General features: G+C 39.8%; 1 protein-coding gene across 1 annotated transcript; it reads left to right on the top strand.

The window, feature by feature from the left end:
* Nucleotides 1-1,256: 1,256 nt before the first annotated feature.
* Nucleotides 1,257-25,418, top strand: tmem63c (transmembrane protein 63C). Its single transcript, XM_028566346.1, has 25 exons — nt 1,257-1,273; nt 1,562-1,787; nt 4,484-4,563; nt 5,924-6,011; nt 7,787-7,824; nt 8,576-8,718; nt 11,446-11,494; nt 11,596-11,704; nt 12,294-12,367; nt 12,506-12,586; nt 12,667-12,787; nt 12,972-13,105; nt 13,261-13,383; nt 15,208-15,361; nt 15,455-15,561; nt 16,181-16,267; nt 16,404-16,469; nt 16,579-16,741; nt 16,850-16,955; nt 17,792-17,959; nt 18,065-18,177; nt 18,711-18,926; nt 19,469-19,535; nt 25,078-25,129; nt 25,319-25,418. The coding sequence occupies exons 1-25, from the start codon at nt 1,257-1,259 to the stop codon at nt 25,416-25,418; spliced, it is 2,682 nt and encodes an 893-aa protein (XP_028422147.1).

The raw sequence follows: 25,418 nt of genomic DNA, 5'->3' as shown, positions 1-25,418 counted from the left end.
TCGATGTAGATTGACTTAAAAGTCACATCAAATCCACCTTGGTTGTTCACACTACAGCTGCATTGAAAATAATCAGACCTGGTTCTGATTCAGGACCACATATGGAAGTGGTCTAAATCTGATTTGAAAAAAATAAGATGTGGGCAAGATTTGAGTGTTCACACTACTTCTGAAGAAGTCTGACCTGATCACTTGACCCCAAAAAAATCTGATTTGGGCCACTTTTGCCTGCAGTCTGAATGTAGCCTATAGTGTGGAGAGGGCTCCATTCTGTGGTCATGTAATTGTGAATGAACATATCCTAGACATGCTTCTATAGACAGAGAAAGAAGTGCACAGAAACTGCCTATCTTCAAAAAGCTGTTCAAAATTGCAGTGGAGTACACAGTTTTACCTTTGTTCTGACTTTTTACAAAATAAATATGCTCTTGTCTACGTGGTAAATGGGCTCTTAGCATCTTCCTGTCACATATTATGGCTTTTCAAAGAGCTTGCAGTATGCCTGTCATCCAATCAGTTTGTCTATCCATGCAACGTCTCCATGTTCATTTGTCAAATAAAGAAACAGACACAGATCAATAGCTGCTAATGGACTGTGATCTTTAGACTGATCCTTGGAAATGCTATGATAACTGCACTTAGAGTGAGTGGCACTGCAAAGTAAAAAAATAACACAACATTAAATCACAATTTCATTGCTTATTACCAACAACACAGCCACTGTCTTCATTAAAATCCACAAATATCATAATTCTATGTAAATAAATTGTAAACAGGCTTGTATAGGGTGAGTAAATATTGAAAAGATGGACGCTATGGCAACAAATAACATGACTAAGACTTAAAACTTCTGTTTAAAGCAAGGCTATGCAACTTTTGAGACAATAAATAACACATTCTTTCTCCTATGAAATGAAAAGTTGTATTCATTCAGTTATATTCAGCAGTAAAACGCACCTTTAGTCAATCCAATTCCTTCAGGGCGATTTTCTGTTACAGCCTTCCTTGACCTGGTATGACCATTTGCTTATAGTGACAAACTTTAGCTAATATTGTTATATAACCCACATTTTTCAGTTTGATGACTTTCTTCCTCTTCTGTTACTGTAGAAATAGCTAGTGTTTTTAGCTAAATGCTAAACAGTAGGTTAGCTAAACTACTAAATGCTAGCATTTAGCCAAGCGGCAACCTCCGGGCCTGAAAAGTGAACCCAATGCAAAAGTGCCTTACACTTCCATTCCTTCTAATAGCCAGCATGGGGCGACTTCACTGGTCACAAAAAGAAGTCAGATTGTAAAAAAGTCTATGAGGAAATGAACCTACTTCTCACTTAATTTATTACCTCAGTAAACATTTTCCTAACAAGTTTATGGTCTCAATCGCTAGTCTTTTTCAACACAGCATGACTATGGTCTTATTTAGAGTAAAATAGATGATAAAGCAGGGTATGCTTTAGGGCATTGCTACCATAAGTTCTCACAAAAAAGACATACAGTAAGTCCAACAGTTGACCAAACTTGGCTAATGGTCTCTTTCTTTATTTCTCTGTTTTTCCTTCAGGTATGGTCCTGTGCTGATGGCGCACTCTGAGCTGTTTGTGACAAGAGCGCCCCCTGTGGAGGGGAGAGCTGTGGAGCTGGATGTTCTGAGCTACCTGGACCCTTTTGGGGAAGAAAACAACACTGCTGAAAGATGCTACCGCTCGCACTCCCGCAGCAGCGTCCTCCAGGGTCTGCCGTTTGGAGGGGTGCCCACGGTCCTCGCCATCAATGTCGTGCTCTGGATGGTACAGACTCACACCCAACCACCCAATGATATAGGAAAGCCATGGTCAATTAACATTTGTTTTGAAATTATGTTATCAAACAGCTTTTGTAATGATGTTTTGCCATTTTCCTATTGTCCCACTTTCTATAATACCCAGTGCACTTGAATTCGATAGAAGAGACGATAGAATAAGGGCTGCAACTGATTATTTCATTGTTGATTATTCTGCTGATTATTTCTTGGTTTCATGGTGATGACTTAAAATGTCTTCCAACCAACAGTGCAAAATCAAAAGATATAAGTACAAAATTAAATATAAATGACTTATTACTAAAAATGAATTAATAATATGACAATTCAAAAATCAATAAATTGACTAATGTTTCAGCTCTACTTAGAACCATGTTTGCTGTCTTTAATAGGTAGCTTTTTGTCCATATTTTACACTCCGAGTCATCTCTTATTTGCTGCTGCTTAGAAATAACCTCGATAACAAGGTCTGTGAATACATCCAGAGCTGCCAACACCCTGTTGAGATATTGCGAAGAGCCCTGATACAAACAGACAACAAGAGGTGATACATGGTCAGAGGGCTGTTTCTGTAAAAAAATAAATAAAAAAAATACAGTATCTAATGGACATCTTATCTCAAGTGCTTCACTCTGCTCTTGATGATAATAAAGTACAACAGCAGCATCTGGAGTGTTAGTGGTGCTGGACACCACACATGAATGTGTGAAAAGAATGCAGAAATACTGAGTATCCAAAACATGTCAACACACACATGCTCTTTTTTTATTGATTAAGAGGACCTTCTGCTTCAAATCCTAACTCTAAATCAAAATTATGAAAGGCCAATGCCAAGTGTATTATTATATGGGATTTTAAATATGTATATCCATTGGCTGATAAAAGTAGGAAGTCAAAGCTTTAGATATGATTCTGCATCTGCAGTAGGCAATGTCTGTATTGACAGTTCCTATAATTATTAGTGTATAATTTTGATGATGCTTAAAAGCAAAATTTGTAATCCTAATTTAAACAAAAACCGTAATAATAGAAATAAAACTAGGAATATGCGTGGAACCTTATATTTCTCTTAACTTGACTGGCAAAGTGCACTCCATTTGTTTTAGATGAGTTTACTTGTCATACTTACACAAAACTACTTATTAGGACTGCTACTCAAAACAGCTGTATAATGTCCTTTGTCACTGTAGGGGAGCTTTCTAAGGTGTGAGAAAATCCCCCGGAGGATATCAGGATGTCATTAGGGTTACCTCGTCTTGGATTTGAAGACAACACTTTTTTTAATAGAAAGTCTAAGCTGGAAGCATGATGTTTGAAAGATATACATTTTTACCAGCTGGGAAGGATATAATACAAGTTGCTAACAGGTTATGTTATGGGACTTGATTATCCAGTGTTTTTGGAGCTGGACCTATACGAGGGACTAAAGGCCTCTGCTGCTTTATTTTTGACTATACTTTTTTTAATATGTCCCTCACAAGTACCTCAACTTTATGAAAGTGCACTAGTATATGATAAGTAAAGAAACAGAAACATGTTGGAGACTTTTTGTATATGTCAGGGCATTTGGATCTCATAATAATGTACAAGAACACACACACGTTATGTGCATGTCATAGACATTAAATTGCAGTAAATCTGCAATTGTCCTCTCATGTAGTATATAAAACAGTGTATACACTATTTACAGACATAGTGGCATATTTGTCCCCCTGTCTCCAGATAATAAGTATTATGTCAGGCATTGTCAAGCTTGATCTCCACACTTATATCACTCTCAATCTGCCACCTCCGTGTTTTAATTGGCTCATTTTATCGCTGCTAGGTTGTCAAGACAACACATAGGGTCAAGCGGTGTCTCTTAAAGACAAGCATGAGTCAAAGCACGCTTCCCCCCCAGGTGACAGGAGCACGCCTCTGTATCAATTCCATCGTCACACAGAATAATAATAAATCATCAGCGGGACTTAAGGAAACATGCCCATGAATCAAGTCCAGAACCTGACTGTTAATGTGATCACACACTCATTATTCAGCTACAATCCTTCATCAAGGCCACTCCAATTGTTTGGCTATATTCAGCATTATTGGGCTTTTTTCTGATTTACATGGCTGCCATCCCTGCCCACTAAAACAAATGTCTTCTAAACTCTAATGAGTTAATAATTTAATGCTGTAATTAAAATCAAACCATCATCTGCACTCATTTGCATATGTCAGCATTCATCCATCATCGCTAAGTGATGCTCTTTATAATGAACCAGGGCTGTTAAGCTTGAATCCACTATTGTTTATAATATGACACTGAATAGGCCTTTTTGTTTAATTGTTGATGCTAGCTCTCCATTTGTGGCAGAAAAGAGGCCTTTCATTTGTTCTTGCTATTGACTACACTCATTTTTCATCAGTGCACATCATGTGTTGACGTGTGCATGCTGACCTGTCTGGTAGTTTCCAAGACAACCACGTACCACTCTAAAGAAATAAGATGGTTCATTATTGCTGCTGCATTTTTTAAACTGTCTGTTATTTGTAGGCTCTTTATGAGAATGCAGAGCCAGCGCACAGCTTTCAAATGGAGCAGTATGAGAGAGGTTTTGGAGAGGCCCAGAGTAGGATGTGTGCGATTGTGTAAATCAGATTCTCAGGAGCTTCATGCATTCATATTCTTGTTCTGTGTTACAGTTCTTGTTGCTCATGTTCTCCTGTCTGAGGAAGGCTGCATGGGACTATGGCCGCCTAGCTTTACTGATGGAGAATGACAGGTAAAGCTATCACTTGCTGTCTTATGCAAAACAATCTGATACACTTGCTGGTTTGTGAGCCATGACAACATTTAAGATGGAGAAATAATTCTCAGAGGAACCACTCCTGAGTCCTGATCCTGAAGCCTCAGCGCCCTCTGCTGAGTATAAATGATACTGTGTAGGAGGCAAATTACTGCAAAGAGCTACTCTGCCTTGCTTCTAATAATCATTTGTTGTTATTGGACTGATCACTTTGACATGTCATATTAACAGTGAAAATATCAAAGTGTTAACACACGCCAGACATAACATACATAGTATATGTAAGCACAGAGTTGTTCGGCTGGAACAGTCTATTTACTGTTTTTTTTTAGGGCTACAACTAACAGAAATTTGGAAATAAGTAGCTTGTTTTGTCCTGATCAACATTCCTAAAATCATAGTATCAATATACAACAATATAAAACCAACAAACCATCACATTTTAGAAGCCTGAACCAGCCAATGTTTGGCAATTTTATTTTGATAAATAACTTAAAAGGTCCAGGCTAGAAGGCTGATGTTATTCTATATTTTTCTCACTGCCAACAAATCCCATAAAGAGATCAAAACAAAAATGTGTTAGTCCATCTCTCAATACTTTACCAACCTTATTTTCCTGTACTTTTCGCCCTGTCTGTGGCACTCAACCCAAAGTCTACTATAGTTTCTAGGAGAAACAGGTCCCAAATATAAGTTTCATTTTTATAAAAGGCTAAATCATTTCCAAAAACATATGCGCACTGTAGTACTTTAGAAAACATTACTTAAACAAGTAATGCATGTGTGTGGAGTAAGAAAACAATAGAATATCACCAGAATTATCCTTTACACAATGAATCAATTATCAGATACCTTTTAAAGGATGCAAAACGAGTCAAGGTCCACACCGCCGTCTGCACAAATCTGCAGCAGTTTTCCTCTGCTTGACCTGAGTTCCTATCCAGGGGAGTGCAGGCTTGATTAGTTCTGCCTGACCAGCAGCGGCTTCATAGTACCCAAGGGCAAGCAGCATCTGTGTGTTTTGCCAAGTGGTCCTCTCTCGTATACTTTTTAATTATGCGGCTTAATTTGACACACAGTTGAACTGTCAGTGGTACAGCCCAGAGAGAAATATCTACAAATTCAATCATCACACTGGCTTTATTGGATTCAACCATACTGAATCGGTTTTATGTCTTGTTTTATGTATACACACACAGGGATTGGTTTCAGACTGTGAGACTGTCTAGAGCAGTTACATTATGTTACATATTGGATGTATTGATAAGGTTGTGTCAGGCCACAATCAATATGATGATCTTGCTGTTTATTTGTTCATCTTGTCTTCCCAATTCAGTCTCACATCCCTGTTTTATGGAGAACCAAGTGAGAAAGAAAAGTCTCCGTCCGAGTCTAGTCCCTCTGACTCTGAGACCAAGGACATGGTGAGTTTTGTTTTGTTTGCCTGTGCGGAGAGTTTTCCAATAGCTCCTAAAGCACCAAGGAACTCTGTAATAGCATTTTGGGATAAATTAAAGGTTTATGTGTTGAAACCTGCATTGTTCCCATTCTTAGTTTACAGCCGAGTGTGGCTCTGCTGCCTTACTTTAAAAAATTCATATTTTTTTCATTAACAATGTATCAAATAACTATGTGTAACGTGGAAGGGGTCACAGCTAGCGACAAAACCACAAAGAAAGATCATCCAACTCAGCAGTTTCTTTCAGCTATATGGAGTGTTTATCTTATCTTTTAGTTCATTATTTTGATTTTACAGCGCTTAAGATCCACTCTTATCAACCTAGTTTCCAGCCACAGCAGACAACAGTTTTCAGCGAAAAAGCTTTGATAAACCCACTGTATGCTTTCTGTCCTGCACCAAAGTTACCAAAGCGACTACAGTAGCTAGTGGAGCATTTAACAGGAATACAAATTTGATTGGTGGAGACCAGAGTTAAAAGGAGAGTGAAAACACAAAATCAACTTTGAATGAATGCTAATGTTGCTACTTATCAGCTGGATGTGTAAGTAGGCATGCACTGACATATGGCAAACTAGCAAAAATAAGCTGTTATAGCTAATGGTGCGACAACAAAGAAAACTGGCTTACTATCCCAGGAAAAACAGTGCCACCCATATGTTGGTCCAAAATCCTCTCCATTTTCCGTTCACCCAACATATCTACATATCTTTTTTTTGCGTTTTCCTTTTTCAATTCAATACTCTTTCTTTTTTCTCCTGCCTTGATGCCCTGAGCTCTTGTGCAAAACTAGAGTAGCCAAACAACTTTGCTCCAAACAATAGGGAAAATGTTCCACTATGCTTCCTCTAATGCCAGCCAGTGCACCTTGGCACACAGCATGGTCACGTCCACAGCAACTGAAGCCAGGAAGGGCAATCAGACTCTTACGTGCTCATTTCATTGCTGTGAGATACTACAAAGACAATGAAAGTTGTGTCACAGGTAAAAGGTGACAGTCTGCTTGTGCAGTGCTGGTAGAACACGTGCAAACAATAAAGGGACCTGATCAACCTAACACTGCTCTACAGCGCCACTAGTGGTTAAAAACTCCACATATAGTAAAATTAGGGTAAGAAGTCATAGCATTTGAGGAGAAGACTGATAGACTCCAGTTTTCTGTACACTGCAAAATATAAAGGAGAAAGCGTTATGGGAAATGTAGAAACAAGTCAACTTTTTAAGAAAGACTATTATCAACAATACCACTGATGTTAGACAGTCTCAGTCTTCCTGATCATATTCTCATTTATTTACTGTAACTATACCACAGTGTCACAGTTAATTTGTCAATGATATATTGATGTCTGCACTTTTACAATAAAGTCCACATGACTAAGATGGCATTGCGTCAACTGTTGAAAGAGGAAAGTTGGGCTCATGACTCAGCTGTGAGTCCATGACACCTGTGTGATAGACTGAGGTCACTATCTGCATGTTTATAACAGTGTAAGACAAAGAGCCAGACTGGAGTCATCGTCCTGTGCCTACTCAAAGCTGAGGCTGCAGTAAAGTGGTTACTGCTCCAGGCTAGACCTATTAAATCTCCTCTTCTGTGTCACTCTGAGACCTTATTACAATGCAAATAGTGGATGCATGCAAATAGCCAGATGTGGTATGCACAGACTTGCATACATATGTAATTTATGTATCTTAAATAACTAATCCATTGGATGTTTTATGATTCTCCTCTCCTTTCAGGGCTTCTGCTCGTGGCTCTCATCACTTTACCACATGAAGTAAGTGCACAAAGCAGTTGCCCTTGTAATTATTTTTACCCTTCTCTCATTTTAGCTTCCATCCTTTTATTGGCCCACTGTCTTCAAAGCTGATGTAACCGGCAAATGTAAAGTCTCTTGTTATATGTCATTTAGCAGCAAAAACAAACGAGTCTGGGCTCATGCGACCGCCGGTGCCGTGGTTTCCCCTTGAATATTTGCTCTTGCTCCAGTCTGACTACACACAACATATTTAGGCCTGTAAAAAGGCAATTACCACGGTGTCCATGGTTTCCATAGTATTATGGCAGGGTTTGGGTGCCTCTGTTTTTAGCTCCCGTGCCAGCATCTCGCCCTGGGAAAGTGTAAACCCACCCTGAGAGTTCGCAATGTGTGGGCCTTCATGTGACTAGCGTGCCCCTCTTTTCTTCTTTTTTATTCTTTATGTTTTTGTTTTTGTTCTATTTTTATGACACTGGCTTTCCTGAACCTCCCGCCTGGTAACCACAGCTTCTGGAACCAAAGTAGTGGTGCCATAGTTTTAATCATGATGAGATATAAGATGTAGGCCCATTTGTCCTGCAAATAGATGTCTTAGGTTAAAATTGCACAGCTCCGATTATCATCACATGTATATTGTGTGGAAATTCCATTATTGACACCTGAAGAAACCATTTGCAACACCTTTTTGCCATGTAGCATACAGAGTTTGGGATCTCTTAGATATGGGATTAAGGGATTCTGAATGTTTCCCCTCTCTCTATTTCCCCAGGGATGAGGAGATACGTAGCAAATGCGGCATTGACGCCGTAACATACCTGTCCTTCCAGCGCCACATCATCGTGCTCATGACAGTGGTTTGCCTGCTGTCTTTGGCCGTAATCCTGCCCGTCAACCTTTCCGGAAACCTCCTGGGTATTTTTGTCTGCAGATGATGGTCTAGCTGGCCGACTGTTTGAAAAGCCAAGGGATATCCTTTACCATAGGGGAGGCACATGGGGCATCTCACAGGCCACACAGAGACAATTACACACACCTACACACCAAAGGATTTATTGGTTAAATGCACCAAAACTTTAGCTTAAAACAATCACTGGTAAAGCTGAGTTTAAAAAAAGCCGAAGTAGTGGCCAGGTTGGATCAGTGGATAGAGCAGGTGTACATATACTGAGACCTCTGCTTATGCCTTGACGCAGAGGTCCAGGGTTCAAATCTGACCAGTGATGATTTCCTGCATGTCTTCCTCCTCTCTCTCCCCTTTCTCACCTAGCTGTCCTATCAATTAAAGGCAGAAAAAGACCAAAAAATTAGTAGTATAGTATAAAATTAGATCAAAGATGAAATCAACTCAAAAGTTCATTTTAAACTAAAATGAGCCATAAAATAACATTATGAAGTGAAACTAATACAATTTATATACTCTGTTATCCAAAATTAGTTGACATTACTAGAAATTTGCGTGGAAACCCGTTGCCTTAAACCGTCTAAGGTTTAACACAAGGTGAAACTTAACAGGTCAAGTTGTACAGTATTAACAGTAGATGCAGCAGACAAATCAAGTTTACATTAGTAGTCATTACAAAAAAATCATTAGTAAACAAAAGTTCTTTTTTTCTGGAGTCATGTTGTCTAAAATAAGCATATTAAGTTAAAGCTTTAGTGCGTAACTTTTTTATATTAATGAACATTACATTCAAGCTATGGTGCGCAATCACAAAAGGCTTGTAGCTTATGGACGTGCTGACAGTTTTGTTGTCATTACTTAAAATTCCTCGTGGGGACACCAGAAACTACGCACTATAGCAGGGGTCGCCAACCAGTTCAGCATAAAGAGCCACAAAAAAACACGCACCATAGCAAAAAGACACACGCTTGCATGCATGTCCACATTACAACAGCAACAGTGACTTCCAGATCTAATGACAGTCATAATACATAGCAGTTTTCATAGTTTTTTTTTGACTCAGATTGACTCAGTGTGAAACCTGACAGTCTTTGTTATCCACAATCCTTTTTAGGTCTGGTTGTACTCAGTTGTGGCCACTCGAAGCGACTCTTTCACTCATTTGTCACTAGAGGGGCTTTCACACAATCTGATTCAGCAGTAAAAGGGTTAATCAGGAAGCTGTTTTTCCTCAAGTTGCGGAATCTTTCCATAAAAACACTCTGCTGCATTATTTTTTATTTTAAAATAATTGGCAAATTTTTTTTTTACTTATCTGAAATGTTTAAAAAGTAAAAAAAAAAAATCCACCAATAACACAGTACACAGTAAGAGCCTCAAAGGAGCAGGCAAAGAGCCGCATACGACTCAAGAGCCACAGGTTCGCCATCCCTGCACTATAGCTTTAAACATGCAAAGAAACATAAGAAATCATCAGGCAACTTCTCGCTATTAAAGATATGTGTTCACATACTTTAAATATTGTTTTGCCTTTGTGACCGCTTAGTTTGAAGAACAATGTATACTATACATTTATTCCAACATATCAGAAAATTTAATAATACACATAAGACATTGCACTCTCTCATTGGTTTGTAATGCATAGAAAGGTTCACTCAGCAAAAAGAGCTACTTCTACCCTGTGTATAGCATCATTTCACTGCACGACTGTGGTTGTACTGGGCAGCTTCCAGGTATGAATGTGTAACTGTGTGAATGTGACAGGTCGTCGTTGTAAATGAGAATATGTTCTCAATCGACTTACCTGGATAAATAAAGGTTAAATAAAAAAATTAATATAAAAAAGGAGAGAAAGCGTTCAGAACGTATATTTTTTTTCCCATGAGCCTTTGCATCGCTTCAGCGCAGAACAGTTCAAATGACCCCGCGCCTTCCATACAGAAACTTAACATCCTTAGTTATCTCTGCTTAATATGATCTGTACACTGCATACTTAAGCTGATTATTACAAACAACTGATGTGATTTGGTAATGAATATGGTTTTTAACAAAACGTGAAAGAATAAGTAGTGACCACTAAAAAGTTTAATCACAGCTAAATCTGGGTTCACAGTGTACATTTACACAAAGGCTGCATTTTATCTACAGTAATGGGAGTTGCTAGCATACAAGTGGCAATTCATCAAGCCTAGAATTATAGGAATAGAAAGTGCTTCATTTCCTCTTAACATACACATGTAGGTGTCAGGGGTGGGATGGTGCAGAAAATTAGTTATTAGGGTACAGCAGAAATGCCTTTTGGCAGTTGTGTGCTTATTTTGTAGGAAGCAATGAGTAAGCGATTCCATAACAGGATGAAGGCAGGAGCCATTATGGGGTCTATGAGGAGCTGGGCTGTCCACAGAAACGTTTTTATTACTGCTGGCTGTCATCTTATGAACCAGTGTGTCACCCTAGTCATTAAATAAACCACCACCCAATGACAGACTGCCATGGTAACAGCAAACAAAGGGTGACCAAATTAAAACAGCAGAGTTAGGCATTGCTGCAATGTTTGAATTTTGTGTGAAAATTTCATTGAGATGAGAGAGATGTCATTAAATTGGATGGAAAACATTTTCTCTGAATAGTGACATTGCTTCATTGTAGCCTCCAAACAAAAGAGGAGGGGTTTCCTTTAAATCATTAGAAAATTAAAATGTCTCCCTCTCTGTCATATTTCATTATTTCTACAGGAGACAGTCCTGAAAACTTTGGAAGAACAACACTGGCTAATGTTAGCGCAAAGTAAGTCTGAATGACATTAAATCTCATGAAATAGCACAGAACCATGAAAAACTGGACTTCTATATTTGTTCAAACTACAACAGAGTTTTTGTGCCTCATAGGGACAGCTTTCTGTGGCTCCACAGCATCTTGGCTCTGGTATACTTCATCGTCACGTTGCTGTGTATGGCTCACCACTTGATACGGCTGGAGTACGGGGAAGATGAGAAGGTCTGTCACCATCAAATCATACGGTTTAAACATCAAGGCCTGGCCATTTTGACACTGCAAACAATATCCTATAAAATTAATAAGTCTCTTTCTCTTTTTCAGTGTTTCAGCATGCTGATTTGGGCTAAACACAAAGTATAGCTGACACTGGTGGGAATGTCATGATAGTTTGCTCATGAAGTAGATTATGATTGTTTTGTTGGATGAAAAGTTAATAGATCACCAAAGTGATTACAATTCATCCTGAGGGGAACATAAATGTGTGTTCCAGATTTCATGGCAATCCATCCAGTAGTTGTAAAGACATTTCACTCTGGACCACAAATGTCAACCTGCTGGTGGCGCTAGGGGAAAAGTCAGAGGATCACCAAAGTCATTAGTATACATCCTCTGGGGACAATGGATGTGTGCACCACATTTGTTCATGTAGTTGTTGAGATATTTCTGTCTGAATCAAAGTGGTGAACCAAGAGGCCGGCATTGCCATCCATATAGACTGTCCACTTTAGCATGATAAGATGGTGATTTTTTTGTTGTTGTTGCAGTTTATTAAAGCTACTTCTCATGGTGGTTACATTATGTGTTGCAGGTAGCCAGGACACTGATGATTACATCCATACCAAGAGAGATCTCTGACCCAGGACTCATCACCAAACACTTCCAGTACATGTTTTCTTCTCTTTTTCATTGTTAAGTCAAGTTAAATGATGTTTGATTCATGTCTCAAGGAAGCCCTGACCATTGTACATGCACAATCTCATTGTCTTCATTACGATTACTTCTTTTTGCTCCGTTCACTAGTGAGGCCTACCCCAGCTGTACTGTCACTGATATCCGTTTCTGCTTTGATGTCCACAATCTGATGAGACTGGATTTAGAGAGGTACAGTAGCTGCTACAGATTGGAGCAACACAGTTTGGAATCAGTGTGAGGCTCTTGTCTGAGGATGCTGTGTTTTGCAGACGCAAGGCAATGAAAGGCAGGCTGTACTTTGCCACAAAGGCCCAAAAGGAGGGGAAGATCATGATCAAGACCCATCCGTGTGCTCAGATATTCTGCTGCGACATCTGTGGCTTTGAAAAGGTACTTTTTTATCAGCATAACTGGGATTAGTAGGTGCTGCACAAAAAGGATGTTACCACTGGATGGCACTGCAATCCAGAAGTAGGTGCATGCAGCAACAAGCTATATCCTGCCACTGTAAATATGGGGATCTCTGAGAGTGAAAGATGCAGTTAGTAATTTGTGCTCTAACTTTTTTCTGCAGGTGGATGCAGAACAGTACTACAGCGAGTTAGAAGAAAAGCGGACAGACGAGTTTAATGCCGAGAAGAACCGCATTTCCATGAAGAGGCTCGGCATCGCCTTTGTGACTTTTCGTGATGAGAGGATGACTGCTGTGTGAGTAAACAACAGCATGACATTGTGGTTTATGTCTGTCAGGTCCTCTCATCACGTAAACCCTGTCACAGCAGGGAGCAGCCATAAAATGTATGAAGTGGCATAAAAGCGGGCATTACTGAGTACTGATGCAGAACACTTGTTTTGTTTTCCAGCATTGTGAAGGACTACGGTTGTGTACGCTGCCGTCGCAGCCCTCAGCAGTCCAGCATCACCACTGTGGTGCAGTCGCATAAATGGGGGGTCAGCTACGCACCTGCTCCCAGTGACATCATTTGGTCAGTACTGACATTAGTGGAACTTAAACCTTATTTCCCCTTGGTTAGCCTCAAAGTCAACATTTTCCACACTGACAAAATCATACTACTTTTTCTAGCACTTAAAACAAGGGAGATATCCATCTATCTATTATACTTATCCTGTGCATGGTTGCAGGGAGCTGTAACCAATCCCAGCATGCATTGGTACACTGACAGACAATCATTCACACTCACATTTACAACTAGTACAAGCAATTTATTAACCTAACCTGCTGCGTGTCTTTGGACTGTGGGAGGAAACCGAAGCAACCCGACTTGGACACATATTTTGAGTGTATTATCGACTTTTACATGTCTTATGCATCATTCAGACACATTCCCCTTTAATTAACACTGATATATTTGGTATCCTAGAAAGCACTGGATCTTGGCTAGACTTTAAACCAAAGTTGTGTAGGCTGTAATTTTGTTTGTCAATGCAACATTAGCTTGTAATGATGGACCTCAAAGAGTCTATATATTTAGACAAGAAGGTACATTATGCAAATTATGCATCTCATCTTTTTTAGAGTAAATGCATTCACATTTCTACAATATTTTCATTAAGCTCTGGGCTCTTCTTTAAGAACATCAAAATAGCTAACAGCAACATTTAAAGGAACCCGCCGACTTATTGGGAATTTAGCTTATTCACCATAACCCCCAGAGTAAGACAAGTCGATACATACCATTCTCATCTCTGTGCGTGCTGTAAGGCTGTCTGACGGTTCCAACATTAGCTTAGCCCAGCACAGATCCTGCAGGTAACTGGTTCCAACTAGCCTACTGCTCCGACCAGACAAAAGTGACAAAATAACGCCAACATGTTCCTATTTACATGTTGTGATTTGTAAAGTCACAGCGTGTACAAAAAACAACGTAACATGAGACACAGCCATCTTCTAACAGTAAACAAACCGGGAACTATATTCTCAGACAGGCTTGCTGCGAGCATATCACTCCGCCCAAGTACTATATTCTTCCACCTGAGAATATAGTTCCCGGTTTGTTTACAGTTAGAAGACGGCTGTGTCTCATGTTACGTTGTTTTTTGTACACGCCAGACTTATAAATCACAACATGTAAATAGGAACATGTTGGCGTTATTTTGTCACTTATTCGGAGCAGTGGGATTGCTGGAACCATTCACCTGCATGTTCTGTGCTGGCCTGATGCCGCTGGAGCCGTCAGACAGCATTACAGCATGCATGGAGATGAGAAGGATATGTATCGACTTGTCTAACTCTGGGGGTTATGGTGAATAAGCTAAATTCCCAATAAGTCGGCGTGTTCCTTTAACATGCATCAATGTGTTTTAGCAGATTTCAACACCATTTAAAAAGCTCATTCTCTATCCATGATTGGGCTAGCTATAATGCATGTTTCTTATCTTTAGAGCAAATGCAGCAGTCCCAGTGAGATTATGTAACAAGTGAGTAATGTATATGTATGGGATATTAACCAAAGAGATTGTAGCGCTCACTGTTCATGCTTCATGCCTGATTGGCTGCAGTGTGTTTGTGTGTTGATGTGTTTTCTGCACTAACTAGATGACTGGAGCAGGTACTTTTGTTCCTTCATTAAAACTGAGCGTTGAAGTGTGCTGTTCCCAACCCGCTCTCCAGTCCAGTGCAGTGGAAACATGCTCACCAACTCACATACAAGAGGCGTCTGAGCTTGGCTATTTCAGACTTATGTCAATACATACAGTACAGGAGTGTCAGGGGAGACTAGTGTGTTAAATAGGCTGTCTGTCATGCTGGATGATTGTGAATTGAGGCTCATTATTTCACCCGTCACCAGGGAAAACCTGTCAGTGTGCGGATCTCGCTGGTGGCTGCAATGTGTCCTCCTCAACATCCTCCTTTTCCTGTTGCTCTTCTTCCTCACCACTCCTGCCATCATCGTCAACACGATGGACAAGTTCAACGTCACAAAGCCTGTGGACAGTCTGCGGGTCAGAGTTTAATATCGAGTTGAACTGTGTGACCTTAATGCTACATTTGAATCCTCCAGTTTCATTAATTCATAATTTTGCTGTCCAATCCAGAGCCCTGTCATTACCCAGTTCTTCCCAACCCTCCTGCTGTGGGCGTTTTCAGTGCTGCTGCCCTTTATCGTCTATTACTCAGCCTTCTTTGAGTCCCACTGGACCAGGTACTCACCAGCCATTGACCACCACTCTCCTCTCTCCTCTGAAATGGAAATGCCTTTCCTTTGCTCCTTTAAATGGACCCTTCATGTGTAGCTGTCTGTCTTCCTCTCAACTCTCAGCATTTCTTTTTTTTCTCATCTCAATTATTTTTTTCTCTTTCACCCTGTTGCTCTTTTTACTCTCTCCCTCCCCTTCTCTGTCACTGTCCCTGCACTGTTATTCTGGGCAGGTTGTCATAGAGATCTCCATGTGAGGATAATGATATGCACAATAGTCACCATGCACAGGGGAACGGCACATGGTGACGAGCAGGAGGAGGAGCAGAACAACTGTGCATAAGGAGACAACCTCACGCAGCACCTACGAGCACCCTTTCTGTACATAAGCACCCCCGCAAACATGTTGTGCAGGCGTGATGTTTACTGGAGTGAAAAGCATAGTTTGTGCTAATGAACCTAACTGTCGTTTAAATGTAGAGTCAGCTGACTTTACATTACATTGTTTCACATTATGAATGAATTATGTTGAAGGGTACTGCGTATATATGTTTTATAACTAAATATGGTAATACGGTGCATAATAATGTTCTTACAATCCCATGTTATTCATTTAATGTCTCAGATCTGGTGAGAACCAAGTAACGATGCACAAGTGCTTTTTCCTGCTGGTCTTCATGGTCATCATCCTGCCCTCACTTGGTCTGTCCAGGTACACCTATAACACATCTACAGACACAAAATATATATTTATGTATATTAATATATTAATTATTAATATATATTTTTACGCAATTCTTTTGATTTTACTTTTTAATTGTTTGGCTTTTATTTGATTCTTTCTGTAGTCTGGACCTGTTCTTCACATGGCTCTTCGATGTCAACTTCCTGGATGAGAAGGAGGTCAAATTCCAGTAAGATTCTTCTTCTTGTTGAAATAAAATGTACCTAGAGTATTATGACTCCTAAAAAGACGATTTGTTGGCAGCCACACACTCAGGCTTCACTCTTTTCTGGGTCCAGGTGTGTGTTTCTTCCCGACAACGGTGCATTCTTTGTAAACTATGTGATTACATCCAGTCTGATTGGCACATCTATGGAGCTGCTTCGTATCCCAGCACTGACGGTGTATGCCGTCCGCCTCTGCTTTGCCAAGTCCCAGGCTGAGCGCATTCATGTCAAACGGGTCAGCTGAGCCTTTCATGCTTATCTCACTGTTTTTATGTCAGGTACATTAGATTGTGCTATGTTTTAAGATGCAACACTCTTACTGGGTTTGTGTTTTCACCTGCAGAGCCAGGCCTATGAGTTCCAGTTTGGCCTGGAGTATGCGTGGACCATGTGTATCTTTGCAGTCAGCATGACCTACAGCATCACATGTCCCATCATTACACCCTTTGGTGAGCAACATATAGGTTACCCTCCTTTATCCTAATATACCTCTTCCTTCTTTTCCACCTTCTGTCTTTCTTCACAATCCCATCACCTTCCCTCTTAGCTGTGTATGTGTCGTCTCCCCTCACACTGTAACCTCACTGTCCTCCACTGCCTGCCAGTCTGATGCAGACTGTGTGAATTTGCTGTTGTAGTCCCAGACACCCAGACACAGTGAGTTGTGAGCCAGACGCCCACTCTGCTCCTGTCTCTGCCCAGAGCGCACCAAGCTTCTATTTACTTCTGCAGTCAAATCCGCAGTCCGAACAGGCCCTTTCATACTTACTACCCTGCTGTTCTGTGTATTTTACCTGTGCTGTTTTCTGAAAATTGACATTTTTGTAAAGGCAGAGCTGAGGCAGATAATCTCATTAGTCGAGTTAGACCTTATTGTGTGGAACCACAAAGAAGCAACACAGGATAACTGCCAAATCTGAACAGCAAAATATTCATTTGAAAAATAAACGGAAAATGCTTGTTTTTAAGCCATATTTTTGTTTTTGTTTTTTTTCAATCAGGTCACACTGTAGCCATGTCACAATAATTGATTTCACATTGCAATACACTTTGCATTGAGCCTCATATATTCAGTGTTTGAGGCCCTAAAGCCTTATCTTTGGGGTTTGGTGGAGGTTGGGAGGTTGGATAGAAGAAAATATCACTATGATTTTAAAGGACCATACCAGGTTTTTTAACTTTTCGCCTTTTAATCAAAAACACTGCTGTCAATTTTGTGTTTTAGATAGTAGTATTAGTGTTAATAGTGTTTTAGATGTATAATGTGTTTTCCCTGCCCCTCTAGGTCTGCTCTATGTGATCCTGAAGCACATGGTTGACCGATACAACATCTACTATGCATACGTTCCCACCAAACTCAGCCAGCGGATCCACAGAGCAGCCATCAGCCAGGTCATCCTGGCTCCCATCCTCTGCATGTTCTGGCTGCTCTTCTTCTCTATGCTCAGATTAGGTACTTTATCACTTTCCACTTTCTATCCTGTTACAATTTCTGTAACTGTCATTGTATTAAGAGTGTGACCATGTCATTTCTTGCAATCTCCCCTTACTGTCATAGGTCCGGCGCATCCCATCACCCTCTTCACCTTAGTGTCCCTGATCTCCTGTATTGCCTTTTCCCTCTTCCGCTTGTGCCTTAGGAAGCAACCAGACAAGTCAACGAGCTACCAGGTCAGCTCATAACTCACACAACTAAGTTCAGCTGAAGACACACAAATATTGAATGAATGGTATGCATTTTCTTTGTTTCAGATGTCTGATCAGCCAGCAGAGGGGACGTTCATTGATGGAGACAGGAGTACTGTAACATCCACCACTGCCTCCAGTGTACAGTATTACTTTTTTCTCTTATTAGCCTGAAAGTATACCATTAAACATATCTTCCAGGATTGTATTATTTTTGACCTAAATACTTTACTGAGTGATCCTTCACATGATCCTTCAAAGCATATAGGTTATATTCTCTCCAAAAACTGGATGTATAATGTTTGCCATTTAATTTGTTTTTTAGACTGGATTCAGGGTTTGAAAACTCAGTTATTCATTTGTTCAGATGTTAACTTGGTGCAAGTATTTACATCTTAAGTGTAGGGTGGGCAAACAAACCCAAATTTAAAATATACTTTCATCTCATATACTCCCCGTGAATTGAATGATTTACTGTGTGACACCATCATTAACTATATCTGATCTTCCTCCCCCAGCTGTTTGTGGCGTCCGTGCTGCTGGAACCAGAGCTGGCTTTGACTCCCATGCCCTCCCCTGCCCACCAAAGCTACGGCGCCATGGCCAGCTCCCAGAGTACAAGCCACGGCCCAGAGGAGGAAGAGGAGTGTGAGGAAGGCCACGCCCAGACCCATGAGACTGAGCTCCAAGACCCCCCAGACCCCTACTGCTCCAGCCCGCTCATGGACAGCCATGTAATTTTCCAGTGACAACAAATCCCCCACGCTGATTCCACGTGTCCTTCAACTGGGGAACACAGATTGCTAAATGCCACAATGCCCCATTTTCGCGTCAAACCTCAGACTCCAACTTAGCTGCTTCAGACCCTGAGACCAGACTTGGCTTGTTAGAAAGGATGAACAACCCTTAGAGAAAAGAATACAGGAGCAGGATCCATATAAACATCACTATAAATATATAGACAGCAGTTTGCCAAAACATCTCCTGAACCTGTCTCACGGACAAAATACATCAATCTCTACAGAAGATACATCCCTAAATGTACAAATTATTTTAGTTAGTTTAGTAAACTATTGGATGCTCCGTGAAAGGGATTCCAGCTTCTTCTATGGCTTCATTTGCAAGTTAAAAAGGTTAAAACTAATGAAAGTGACTGGGCCGGAATTTCCTTTTGGGCTGCTATCAGAGATAGTCTGTCCATCCTGTGCCACTTGAACATGAGTGGAAGTGAAAGTTCCCATCAGTGTGGGTGGTGTGAGCAGGCTTGCCCCGGCAGACTGACAGAGTGGTCTGGGCACGGGTGATATCTGGTTCCTCAGCGACAGAGCTCAGGGAGACTGAGGGTGAGGGCAGCTAGTTGTGAAGCCATCTGCAGTGAGAGAGCAGACAGACGGAGCAGGGCCGAATGTAACTCAGACATGTACTGTAATATATGTAAACTCTCTCCAAGAAGGCACAAGCAGCTTGACTGTACCTGAAGCTTATTGTAACTATTATCAATTTAAGGTTGCTATTTTTGCTACAGAATTTCTGGTGTCATTGATATTGTGCTTTGGGTTTGGGGCTTTGGCTACTGGAGATTGGTTAAGGATTTGCAGAGCTGTCCCATCTTAATCAAAGTATTCCGTCATTATGCTGTTTTGACTGTGTATGTGATCCTGCTTGATTTTTATTTATTTATTTTATAGGTATAGTTCAACATTTGGCATATGCTAGTTTGCTTTCTTGCTGAGAGTTAGTTGAGAAGATCAATACCACTCTCAGATATGATCTTCTCATTTAACTCTCGGCATGAATACAAATACCTTTATATCCCAAATTGTAGAACATTTTGAAAATATGTATGCCATAGAGTCTACTTTCTCTCATTGCAAGAAAACAATATCAAAATCTCTTGAGGAATTAAAATTTGTAATTATCTGACATACTGTGTTACTACTAAGGCCATTATATTAAATGATAATAATAATAATAATAATAATAATAATGCGTTACCATAATGGCTCAAAATCTTGGTATTTGTTTAGTGTTGGTCAAAGTTCTGTGATGAAAATAAAATGATAAAAATGTTTTATTTATGTCCCAAATACAAACAGTAATATTCAGGCACTACCAGACTGTACCATGATTTCAGTTGCATTAACCTATTCTGTGTGACACTCCACTGCATGTTGACTATGTTGTATAAATGAGGTATGCATTTCCATCCTTATCCATAAGATCAGGTTTCACACATGCTAATCTCATTGTTTTACCGTCAGTCTGTATGTTTGTGAGTTTTGTATTTTGGGGTTATTTTTAAGTTTTTTTTTGTGGAGGGATGAAAGTTTTTTTTCTCATGAAACTGAATGGTTAACTGATTGCAGTTTGTTATTTATGTCTCTTGCTGTGCCTTGAACAAACACTCCCTTTCAAGTGACAATCCAGCATGACCTAAAATATGCTGCATGGACTGAAAACTATGAAGCGGAGAAACATCGAAGAGATGAAAACAGAACAACAACAAACACAAAAACAACCCAGAGTAGTGATTTTCATTCAACAGTCAATTGGTAGGTAGTCAACAGACAAGCAGTAGGCTCATTCCACTAAAATATTGACAGTCTTCACACAAGGTCCACTTACCACCATTTTCTGGAGCTTTCGACCATATAACATGGCCTTTATCTGCAGATTAGTTTGTTCAGATGTTATGGAATTGCAGCTGTTTAAACTTTCCACTCCTCTCTGCATGTTTAGGACTTTTCTCCGTGCTTTAAAGTTAATTCTTGACTATGATGAGAAAACAACTCAATCAAAGTCCACTTACTTGCCTTCTAGAGCTTTTAAGAGTAAACTAAATGATTGTCTACAGCTCAAACAACTGAACAAAGTTCATCTGCAGATGAAGACCATATGATGGGATCAAAAGTCCCGGAACAAGCAAGTACTTTTTTTTTTTTTTTTTTAAGGTCAAGAACTGCCCAGGTCAACACTAAGCTAACTTACTGTGTGTCTACATCACAGCAGTTCCATCGCTTTTTTAAAGATGTTTTGTATCGTGTCTTTGTTGGTGCCTAGTTGTTAATATCAATTAATATATTTGTGCTTCTAAGCTGTTGTATTCTTTGATCATACAGATTATCCAATAAGTATGACCAAGCTCTCTGTAGAGGATAAAGCATATTTCCCTTTTATATGATTTCTCTATAGGCCATTTTAATTCTAACATATTTGATTAACCGTGACCGCACTGTTGTTGATTAGTTCAGTAGATCTTCTCTCAGAACAGCTGTAAAGCTTATTGTTGTTCAGTCCTGTTGTTTTAATCCATTTTGTGTTCTGTATGAGAGGGTTTTTTATAGTTTAATCATTGAAAATCATAGGCCTGTGATACGATTTTTCTTCAGCTGTACTTTTATAAAATTTATTATTATTTGTATTCCGTAAATTATATATATTAGCTCCATTTTGCAAGGAATCTAACTGTAGTTTTTAATGCTGTATAAAACAGATGTAAGCCGACAGCAGAGAGAGAACGAAGTGGTCGGTGCAGAGAATCAGGAAGTAAAATATATTTGGAAAAAAAACATCAAAGCACATCTCAAAATTTCTGTCTCTGAACTATCAACATGTCCTGTGGGTTTCTCTCGCAGAAGTTTGTTACACAGATCATTAAACATACTTTCCTTTGAAAAATATAATAAAACGTATTAGGGTATTCTTAGCTCTAATGACCATGCAAGGAGGGATTGTCCGTTTTCATGTTTAACTAGTTTTATTGTATCCTGTCAAGTCTGTTCATATACTGTCGGGTTGGCCATCCAAGGTCTATTTAGAGGTAAATTAGCTTTCCACATGTCCACCGGTTTTTGCTCTTCTTTATAAAATGTGTGTATCATAAGTACTTTATTTCATGCAGTATGTGAGACTGCTGTAAATGTGGGTTGTTATATCTCCAAGAAGGTTGAGGTTTAAGGACAGACTGCATTTGAGATTTATCTCTGTCAGACTAACGAGTTTTCATCTGTCAAAAGTGAAGTGCTGTGATCTGAAATTAAAATTAATTCAGCTCAACCCACTCATCTTGTGCCATGAACTCCTTATTGCTCTCCTCTACTGTGGTCTATGATGAAGTGTTTTTGAGAGGCAGTGAGTCGCTCTTCATGTGGTTAGTAGTAGTGCAAGAGTGAATGTGCACAGTATGCCTTCAGGAAATGTGCATAAGTATATTGCATACAATACTGGTGACTAATGTTAGACCATTGAAAGGAATAGTTTAAATTTGGGAAAATATGTTGATTAATATGCTTTCTTGCCAAAAGTTAGATGAGAAGATTGGTACCACTATCTGTAGCCTATGTTAAATATGAACCTACCACATGCAACCAGTTATCTTAGATTAGCATAAAGACTGGAAGACTAGACTGGCTAGCCTGGCTCTCCAAAGGTAATGACATTTGCCTATCAGCATCTCTAAAGCTCACTAATTAACACATATCTGGCTTGTTTAATTAGTATAAAAACCAGAAACCTTCTAACTCTGCAATAAAGAAAATAAGCATGTTTCCCAAAATGTCTAACTATTCCTTTAAAGTCTGACAAAGTGCACTACTAATGACAGTAATTCCCTTGATCAAACCGTCTCCAAAAATAATCACAGACCAGATTTAACCGAGCTGGGGAGAGGCAGCTAATAAATGCAGGTGCATGTTAGCTTAGTGTCTGAAGCAGTGTGTCTGCATACAAACTAGCCTCAGGACAAGCCTGTACATACTACAGGTCTCATTGGTCCCTGAAGCCACATCTGAGGGTGGATGGGGCAATTAATTGTATGAACATCTGCTTTTATCCAAACCACAGTGGAAAGTGGTAGCACCAAAGTGGCAATGGTAGTTGTTGTTCCAGCAGAGTGGTGCACTACTAAGTTTTTTTTCAGAGAAACATCTCACACTGACTGGATGGATGTCATTTTTTTGCAGGGTTTGTAAGAAAACATCATAACATGCCTGCCATTATATACAGTGCTTCTTCATTGCTAAGAGTTACGAAAGAAGAAAGAAGTCCCTGACATTTCCCCTGTCACCCGTGGCAACTGAGCATGCTTCTCAGGGAAAGGTGAATTCCTCTGGGTGCTTGGCCCGTGGCCTTTCTCCTGCCCAGATGCTTAGAATAGTAAATGTCTCTGCCTCCTGCAGCAAACATATTTTCACTTCCATATGGGTTTGTTTCAGCATGCAAATGCTGCTTAATAAGTTGGTGTTGTTTAGTATTTACATAATATATGAGCTCAAAGTAGACAAATTTTGTTAATAATTTTGAACTTTGTATCTCCCCTAGAATATATCATACTCTTTCAACAAAAGTATATAAGAAAGTCAATCCTTGACCTTGGTAATAGCAGTTGACAAAACAATATTACAACATCCATTTAGTAGCCATGCAAGAACTCCAGATCCCATCTCACAATCTTCCTCAGCAGATGGATTTTGCACAGTTTTATATTTCAAATATCCATTTCTTTCAAACAAGACTTTCTGTCCATGTTGGCTTAAAAGTTGAGATAAAAAGTTAATCCTTGACCTTGGAAACAAGGGTCCATATACACCGTTATACCAAATTAGTTGACTTTACTAGAAATTTGCGTTGAAACCCGTTGCCTTAAACCAAATCAAGTTTACATTAGTAGTCATTACTAAAAATCGAGTGAAGATAATTACCTCTTCTGAAGAGTCCATCATGTTTTTTTAATCCTCCGTGTCCTCCTTGGTTACATAAAATGGCACATTATTGACTGTAGGTCATCCGCATCTTGACAGCACACAGAACCCAATACACAATACATAGTTACACATTGACTTGAAGCATAGAAATGTATGCCTAAATAAATGCCATTACGCAGTCTTTGTTGGCGGCTGCATACATTAAAAAAGAACTGTATGTTCCCTCAGACTTGCACGATACAGATGACTGAAAAACGCAGTTAAAACGCCTCCTGTGTGGACAAGCTGTGTCACTCCAAATGTGTATTAATCCGCAGTTGAAAATAGTCCTGACATTTACTCTGGTTTGAGTAATGTTTGCTATAAATTACAGTGCCAAGCTGTTTTGGGAAATTACAGTGCCTTTTTTTTTTAAGATTATTTTTTGGGGCTTTTCTACCTTTAATTTTTGACAGGACAGCTAGTTGTGAAAGGGGAGAGAGAGAGGGGGAAGACATGCAGGAAATTGTCACAGGTCGGATTCAAACCCTGGCCCTCTGCATCAAGGCATAAACCTCTCAGTATATGTGCACCTGCTCTACCACTGACCCAACCCGGCCACTATTACAGTGCCTTTTTAAATGAAACTATATACTTGTGCCTGGTTTTCAAAGATTTACATCTTCAGTGGGAACCAATGGGTTTGAGTCACAGACAAAATAGGGAAGTCAGAAAGTACTGAGAGATGGGCATTGTTTCTGTCTTGGTTGGCTGTATCGACAATCAGAAATATGAATAACCACAGCCTTATCCTTAAACTGGTTGTACTTTAAGTTGGAAGTGAGAGACAGCTCATTTCGACTGTTGTTGTTTTTGCTGGCAGGCTTGTGTTGCAGACTCTAGCAGCTATCAGAGCAAACCTTATTAGCCTAAGCCTGTACACATAGTCAATGTCCAATCCTCACTCGCCTCCACAGTACGATTTAGGATGAGTGAGTGATTGAGCAATGCCTTGCTTTCGTCCTTCATCCCAAATGAATACACACACACACACACACACACACACACACACACACACACACACACACACACACATACAGACTCTGGATAATCACTTAACAGTTGCCATGACAACATTCAGTACCCCTTCATTCCAAAACACATTGCAGACTTTCTTAAAATAATGTGTTGTCTTTTCTCACAGACTCCTCTCTAGACGACAACAGGCTTCAGAGAAAATCCTCTTACACTACAAGGTAAGACTGTAGAACTATAGGTACCGATTAATGAATTGCCACAAGGGAAATAAACACTTAATGCATTTTAGTTAGTAGCTTATTAAATTTTGTTGCAATCTAACCATTGGTTGGTGACCTAAGTGGAGGTCAGGTCAGTATCCATGAAGCCCAGTGACTAGACAACTCTGGCTTACTGTTGTTCTGTAGGCTGAAGCGAGACATGGAGCATGGAGCCAACATAAATACAACAGACTCTCAGTGGGACAGTGAGAGTGAGGATACTGTTGGGAGTGCAGAGACAGATTAA

This window comes from Perca flavescens, chromosome 20 (genome assembly GCF_004354835.1).
Source record: "Perca flavescens isolate YP-PL-M2 chromosome 20, PFLA_1.0, whole genome shotgun sequence".
Classification (NCBI taxonomy): Eukaryota; Metazoa; Chordata; class Actinopteri; order Perciformes; family Percidae; genus Perca; species Perca flavescens.
Note: the sequence above shows the minus strand (reverse complement) of the source record. Positions and strands in the feature narration are given on the sequence as shown.

Excerpts from the sequence above, each read along its gene's own strand:
- tmem63c (XM_028566346.1), top strand. Across the intron at positions 13,106-13,260 it reads GATGAGAGGATGACTGCTGT|CATTGTGAAGGACTACGGTT; the intron begins GTGAGTAAACAA and ends TTTGTTTTCCAG. Across the intron at positions 15,562-16,180 it reads TTTGAGTCCCACTGGACCAG|ATCTGGTGAGAACCAAGTAA; the intron begins GTACTCACCAGC and ends TTAATGTCTCAG.